The 7,635-nt window shown below is 27.1% G+C and overlaps 1 protein-coding gene across 1 annotated transcript; it reads left to right on the forward strand.

Annotated features, from left to right (window-relative positions):
* Window positions 1–6,861: 6,861 nt before the first annotated feature.
* EIN_477940 (actin, putative) lies at window positions 6,862–7,607 on the forward strand (the record flags this gene model as incomplete). The annotated part of the gene is made up of 2 exons (XM_004256033.1): window positions 6,862–7,496; window positions 7,559–7,607. 2 exons carry the CDS (start codon window positions 6,862–6,864, stop codon window positions 7,605–7,607), a joined length of 684 nt encoding a protein of 227 aa, XP_004256081.1.
* Window positions 7,608–7,635: the final 28 nt, after the last annotated feature.

The following is a 7,635-nucleotide window of genomic DNA, read 5'->3' on the forward strand; positions in this document are numbered from 1 at the left end:
TGATAAACTATCCAATTTCCATTATCAACTGTTTGGACTCTATAATATTTCGAGTAACAAGAAGTACATATCCAATAATAGCCTTGAAAACAAGATGAGCATCCAGTGTAACAGTTGTAACAAACGCCACTTAAAACGTATTGGTTTGTATTTGGACATGTTGTGCAATAACTTTGATTTGTGCAATTGCCACATACAGAAGAACACGCAAGACAAGTCATAGACGAGTCAAGGTAATAATGTGGAATACATTGGTCACATTTTAGGTTGGGTTTGCAATGTCCTGATGCACATTTGTCTTCACATGGAAGACAATCTGAAGATGAATTGTAATACCCATTTGCACAAACTGTGCAATTTGAAGAAGAACCAATACAGCCATTACATTTTGAATCACAAACTACATTTAATTTTAATGACGAAAAGTCGATCGTTTTGTATTGCAAACAAATACATTCATTTCTATTGCTTTGTTGAACCCCACATTTATATTTAAGACACTCTTTTTCGTTATATTCATCAATTGTTTTTCCACTCTTTATAGAATTGATAATATTGTTGCGTTCTCTTTTTAAATTAAACATTGTGTTTAATTGTGAAAACTCGACAAATGTGAAATTACTTTGTGATACTTCAACATACATGGATGCGTCTTTTTCGCACACAACTGAATCAATCGCAGTACTTTGATCATCAAGAGGTAAATAGTTGTCAACAGCCAAATTATAACAACCATTACTATCATCAACACATTTTATATTTCTGTCGTATTTACACCACTTTAGACTTGAAACTTTTACAAATAGCAAAGCCACTACAATGAAATACATGACAATTTAAGTTTTATTCTTACTAACAAAGTTTAAATTTAAAACAAATAACAATAATAATAATAATAATAAGGTTTTCGATATTATAATATGTTTCTTTTTATTAAACTAATACATATAACCAACCAAACACGAAAAGTTATATTTATAATTATTTCGTTTGAAAAATATACATTTTCGTATATTTAATTTCCATCTTCATTTTCAATAAGAATAACAAAAAAACTTTTCAGATAATTTATTAAGTTAATAATTTAAATACATTATTATATTTCTATTTATATTTTATAGAAATTTAAATAACAAAATAATATTTTAAAATATATCGTTTTTTTAACAATATGTTTAAATAATAATAGAGTCAATAAAAGTAGTCTGTTCCCCAAAAGTTGTCTTTTTGACAAAAAATAATAATTGATTTTTGTTTTAAAAAACGGGACTTAGGTGAAAATAAAAAAACCGGGAAAAATATTGAAATAACGATTTTGGGGTTTTTCAAAAAAATCCCGAAATATTACATTTATAATGGTCTAAAAATAGGCAGACAATGGTACAGACCAGACAACGTTTAGCAAATGACTCTAGGGTTTTTCAAGGATATTTGGTGGACAAAAAAGCTTTAAATATATGTAAACACAGGAAGATATATTTATGTTTAATCATTTTTGTTTAAAATCAGAATAAAGTCGTTTTTATTTAAAAATATCATTTTTGTTTAATGTATGAAAAAAACACCAAAAATAAAAATCAATATAATGTTTTATAGAATGAAAAGTTTATTTTTAGTGTTTTTTTAATTTGTAAGTTTTATTACAAATTTAACATTATAAAAATGAAATAAAAAAACAATTAATCAATCCAAATCTGTTCTTTTTCTTTTTTTTGTTAATTCTATTCAATAAACTGCTTAAAGAATGTTTTTTCTTGTACTTTCTTTTTATTTTTTCGTTTTTTACAATTTTAGATTCCATGGTTATTGGTTTCTTTGTTTCTTGTTCAATCTGAGCTCTTTGGTATTTTTCACATGGTGTTATTAACATTTCTTCATCATTTTGGGTTTCTTCTGCTAAAATTAAATATTCTTTTTCATTTTTTTCTTTTGGTGTTTTTATTTTTTGATTTGTTGTTGTTAAATAATCACACGTATCTCTATCCAACTCTTCAACATTTTCTAAGTCTTTCTCATCTTTTGGTTTATGAATTTTTAAAGATTCGATTTCAATTAATGAACTTGAATAATTACTGCTATCATTCAAAATATCATTTGTTGGTACTTCTTCATACAGTTTTTCTGATCCTAAAGAACACAAGACTTTAGAAATACCATCTAAAAACTTGTCACTCTCAATTAACCCATCAAGGTACACATTGGTCAAATTATTAATTTGGGTGTTTTCTTTTGAATAAGTTTTTCCCGTTCTGTTAATACGTCCAAAGGTTTTTAATTTATTAAGTCGTTCAGATTCTTCTTCTTCGTTTATTTTTACTGTTTCTAACCATTGCCACTGTGTTGGCTTCTTTCTTCCAATTCTCTTGAAAAACGCATAGTGATAACTTTCAGTAAAGTTGTTGGTTCTTGTTGACTGAGAAAACTGACACCACATTTGAGGTGGGTATATACCATTTATCCACACCTTTTCAAAATAATTATATAATATATTCAGATCATCATCATTGATTAAATTTGTTGCAGCTTTCATTTTATTAAATTGTTGTACAATTTCAGTACTACGACAAAATGCAATTGATTTGAGTTTTCTGACTTGTTCACAAAACACCGCGTCGTGTTCTAATTTTGATTTCATACCATGTGTTGTACAAAACCGCCAAATTGATTGTCCGTAATGAAAAAGGCATCCTTTGACAGTTGTTTGTGTTTTATTTTTTAAAACGTTTACTATTGCAATTTCAAAATCTACCATCGTTATCGTGTCTTTATCAAATAATTTAATACCAAATTCATTTCCAAAATTTATAATGACTTCTATCATTTTTTCATATGTAGATTGTAATTTGTTCATCAACAAACAATGAAATAAACGAAAACATTGCCCCTGACTAATCAAACCATGTATTGTATAAGATTGGTAATAAGGAGTTGGAGCGGCTCTGAAAGTTCCATCCATTAGAAATGTGTTAATTGTATTGAGATTAAGCATTTTTTCTTTATTGACAAATATTGACATAATATCATCTTTGTAAAGCAAATACTTGGGATAGATTTCGTGCTGTTCAAGATATCCATTTGTTGGTCTACTTTCTTTTGCTTTTTTCGTGAACAATTTGTTCGCTGAAGACATTCTTCCTTTATACTTACCATAATCAAATCCCTGCATTGCAGCAGATCTTTGCACAAACGATTATGATCTTGGACACGTCTTTCTATGTCGTGAACCAAGTTAATTTTGTCCAACTGTTCAGATATTGCATGGTTGTGCTCACTACCGTTAACAAAAATAGCTTCTTCGAATTCCAGCAAAGCACTTTCTTTTTTAAATTTAGTAATTTTAATTTTAACTTTGCAACCAGTTTTACTACTTGAACATTTGTAAGTATTTTTGGATGCTCCATCTTTGTAAAACAAAAATCCATCAACTACTGGAAGAGGTGTCCCTTTAGTACTTATTATAGTTGTTACAATATTTTTATTTGTTGTTGTTTCATCTTTTTCGATTAAAATGTTTGTATCTTCTTTTTCATTGTTCACTGTTTGAACAACTTCTTCTATTTGTCTACCATTTGTGTTATCATTGATGAACGGTTGTTGTGTTTGGTAAATAATAGGCTGATGCCAAATAATATAAGAAGGTTGTGTACCAGAAGGAATCATGTTATGATTATTTAAAATGGTATTTGAAGATATTTTGAGCTTTTGAGTGGAAATGATAAATAACAAACAATAAATATGTCAATATTTGTATTTAACTAACAAAAACACGAATTTTAAAAATAAAATTTATTTATGTAAACAAAAATGACTTTTTTTAATAAAAACGACTTTATTCTGAATTTAAACAAAAATGATTAAACATAAATATCTCACTCGTAAACATAAGCATTAAATTAAATGAAAAAAACCGAAACAATAAATATTATTTTTTGAAACAGCTTTAGAAAATATTCTATTTTTAAAGTTTTTAAAGATAACAGATAATATTTAAAAGATATTTTGCAGTTGAATTGAATTATTATTATTTATAACTTTTGAAGGTCTTTAAATATAAAAATAATAAAAATTTTTATTGTAATTCATGGTTTATGTACTTAAATTTTATAATAAATATATTAAATAATTAAAAAACATACAATAACGAAAAGGTTTGTCGTTACTAACTATAATTTGGAATTATTTATTAAACAAAATTATATATTATTATATATTAAGTTAAGTCAGCGTTTTATTTTTAATCTTAATAATCGTGTTTTATAATTAACTGCTGTCGTTATTTAATCTTTTGAAATTACAGTATAAGGAAATAGAGGGATGCTAACAAAAAGTAGGATGCTAATATAAAAATAATTTCATTTTAATTTTTTATTTTATTGGTTATTTTATATTAAAAATAACCAATAGTTGAGAGCATCCTCCTTTCACTGGCATCCTTTTATTTCCTCCAACTGTAACAATTAATATTTATTTGTGTGTACAAATTAAAATTAATTTATTAAAAATGATACAAAATTAATATACAACATGGTAACTATAACCAAAAATAATTTTTTTCTATAAAAATGACAAACAAAGTCAGTATGTTTTTAAAACAAAAATGTTAACAATGAACGGGAAAATTAATAACATTATTGAAACGAAAATAATAAGACAACCCTACTTGTGTGATTTATTGAACTATGTTGCAAAATTTAGATGAACAGGAAACAATTGAATGGTGCAACCCAAAAACGAATCGAAAAGAATTGTGCAACTTTAGTTATAGTTATGTAATATTTATATGAATAATATAAAAACAAAAACACAAAAATTAATTAAGTTGAAACACCAAAACACTTTTTGGGGTAAAATATATATTATCGATTAATTCGTCCTGTTGTGCAGTGTAGGAACCCATTTCACAATAGCTTCCATCAACACCCTTTTTGAACACGCACATGTCAAAACCGACTCCAAATGCAAAGAGTGCTGGATGATCTTGTGGCCACAGATATAACTCGTAACCCAAATTTTTGCCACTTTTTGTAAATTTTTTGGGATTCAACACTCCGTTTCTACACAAGGAAAATAAATAAGAATTTCCACAATACAAATAATTTCCAATTTCATTGATTGTGCCTGTATACACCCCACCAAACTTGTTGTGGTTTATGTCTTCTACCAAAAAACACAAGTTTTTATTGTAAGCGATTTTTTTCTGTGAATGTGGATTCGTGTTCAGACCATTTATCCATATCTGAGTCAAATATAACACTCCCAAGTTTCATTTTTGTTATATTTTCAAGACCCACTTTCTCTTTGTGTGTGATGCATCTTCTTTTGAATTGCCTTGCATATTCTTTCTGTTCTTTTTCATATTCTTCATGTTGCAATTTAATGTATTTGAATTTAATTGAGTTTTTTATCTCTCCAATTCTCATGTTTTTTGTTTGAAGCATTGTTGTAATATCGGCTTTGTGTTGTTTTAAATCACTTTTAAATTGTTCTTCAATAAGTCCCATTCTAATAATATACATCTCATACAACTTTTCGTTGTCTTTCTGTGTTGAATATTTGGTCAATTCGTGTTTAATTGTGTAAAATGCATCATCCAAATTGTCAAGTATTGTGTTGACTGTTGTTGTGATACTTTTCTTTCTTTCAACTATATCATCGATTTTGTCAAAATAAGTTTCGGCATTTTCAATCCGTTTATTGATATCCAATGATTTGTTATCAACAAACTCTGGTTCTGTATTTAACAAATGATAATATGAAACTTCTCTTGCTGCGTTTGCGCAAAGTGTTGAAAGTGCTCTCAACTCCTTTTCCATGTGTTATTTTGTTGTTGAATTTAAATTTTTTTTAATTAATGAAATTTAATTAATATAAAAAACAAAGTCAACACTAATAATTTCACATAAATACCTAAAATTGGTTTATTTGTTAAAATCTTTGGTTTGATCATTGTACATCAATTTAATTATCATTTGTAAATTGAACTTAATTATTAAAATATTAAAAACGAATGCAAATTTATATTTATATTTTTCATAAAATACAATTATATCATTAAATAAGACATATTCAAAACAATTATCGTCATATTAATATATTTTAACAACATTAAAAATATATTCCTTAAATTATATATATTCAAAATACAGTGTCTTTGCATAGTTTTGGAAACCTTGAATTTATATCAAATTAGTTAATGAATCAAAATTTACATTAAAATTTAACTTTAATTTTAAACAACAATGAATGAAATAATTTTTATTAAAGATTTAATAACAAATATATACATAAAATAGAAGCGTGTGGAAAAAATATTTGGAACATTAATTATTGGAATATTATTATACAGATTATTGTATCACCCAATCAAATAATAGAGATGTTGTATTATTGAAGTTTGATTGAATAATCATTAAAATAATATTTTATTAAGAAACTACACTATAAAATAATAATTTAATATAAATGGTGAAATTAATAATGGATCTTACACAAATTAAATAATAATATATTTTAATTATTGGATATGACAATTACACTTAGTGTAACAAGTAAAAAACAACATTTAAACATACAATTTAATACTAATATATACAAATTACCGAACAAACACAAAGTGTTCCAATTGGCGTTATTGATATTGGGTCATATAAAACAAAAATTGGACTTGCCAATGAAAAGGTGCCTGCATATACATTCAAAACAGTTGTGGGACGTTATAATTATATACGAAATTGTATAGGTGGTTTGGGAGAAAAAGAATATTTTTATGGTGAAGAAATTAACAAACACCTCGCACAGTTAAAATTATCCAATCCAGTTGAACGTGGTTTTATTAATACTAAAAATTATGATTTTGAAAGAATGATTAATTATTGTTGTTATGACTGTTTAAAACTTGAACCCGAAAATTTACCAATTTTGTTGACAGAATCGGTTCATAACACAACACAATCAAGACAGAAAATATGTCAACTCTCTATTGAAACGTTTAATTTTTCACATTTTTGTCTAATTTCGCAACCAGTCTTATCTTTGTTGTCGACTGGAAAGAGCACTGGTTTTTGTGTTGAATCTGGTCATGGAGTTACTCAATTTGTGCCTGTTTATGAAGGTTCAAAGGTGCAAGTTGGTGTGTCGCGTTTAGAACTTGCTGGACAAGATGTAAACGACTCACTTGAGAAATTTGCAAACACAAATGGATTCACCTTCAAAGATTACTTAGAAAAGGAAACTTTGGCTGATTTGAAAGAAAAACTTTGTTATGTTGCTCAGAATTATGAAGAAGAAAAGAAAAAAGACGCAAACAAACTGGATAAAACTTTCAACCTCCCAGATGGAAAAGAAATCAAACTTGGTGTTGAGAGATTTGAATGTGCTGAACAATTGTTTGAACCAGAAACATGTGGAAAGGAAATAGATGGTATTATTGATCGAGCTAATGATATGCTCATGCACGTTGATCCAGATGTGAGAAATGAATTATATGGTCATATTGTGTTAGCTGGCGGAAACACAATGATGCCTGGCTTTGTGGACAGGTTTAAAACTGAATTAGCAGAATGGGTACCCAATCCGAAAAAAATGGATTTTACTGCACCAGAAAATAGAGATCTTGCTGCTGGAGAGGAGGCGCCA

This window comes from Entamoeba invadens, assembly GCF_000330505.1.
Source record: "Entamoeba invadens IP1 unplaced genomic scaffold scaff_1105074725309, whole genome shotgun sequence".
Taxonomy (NCBI): Eukaryota; Evosea; order Mastigamoebida; family Endamoebidae; genus Entamoeba; species Entamoeba invadens.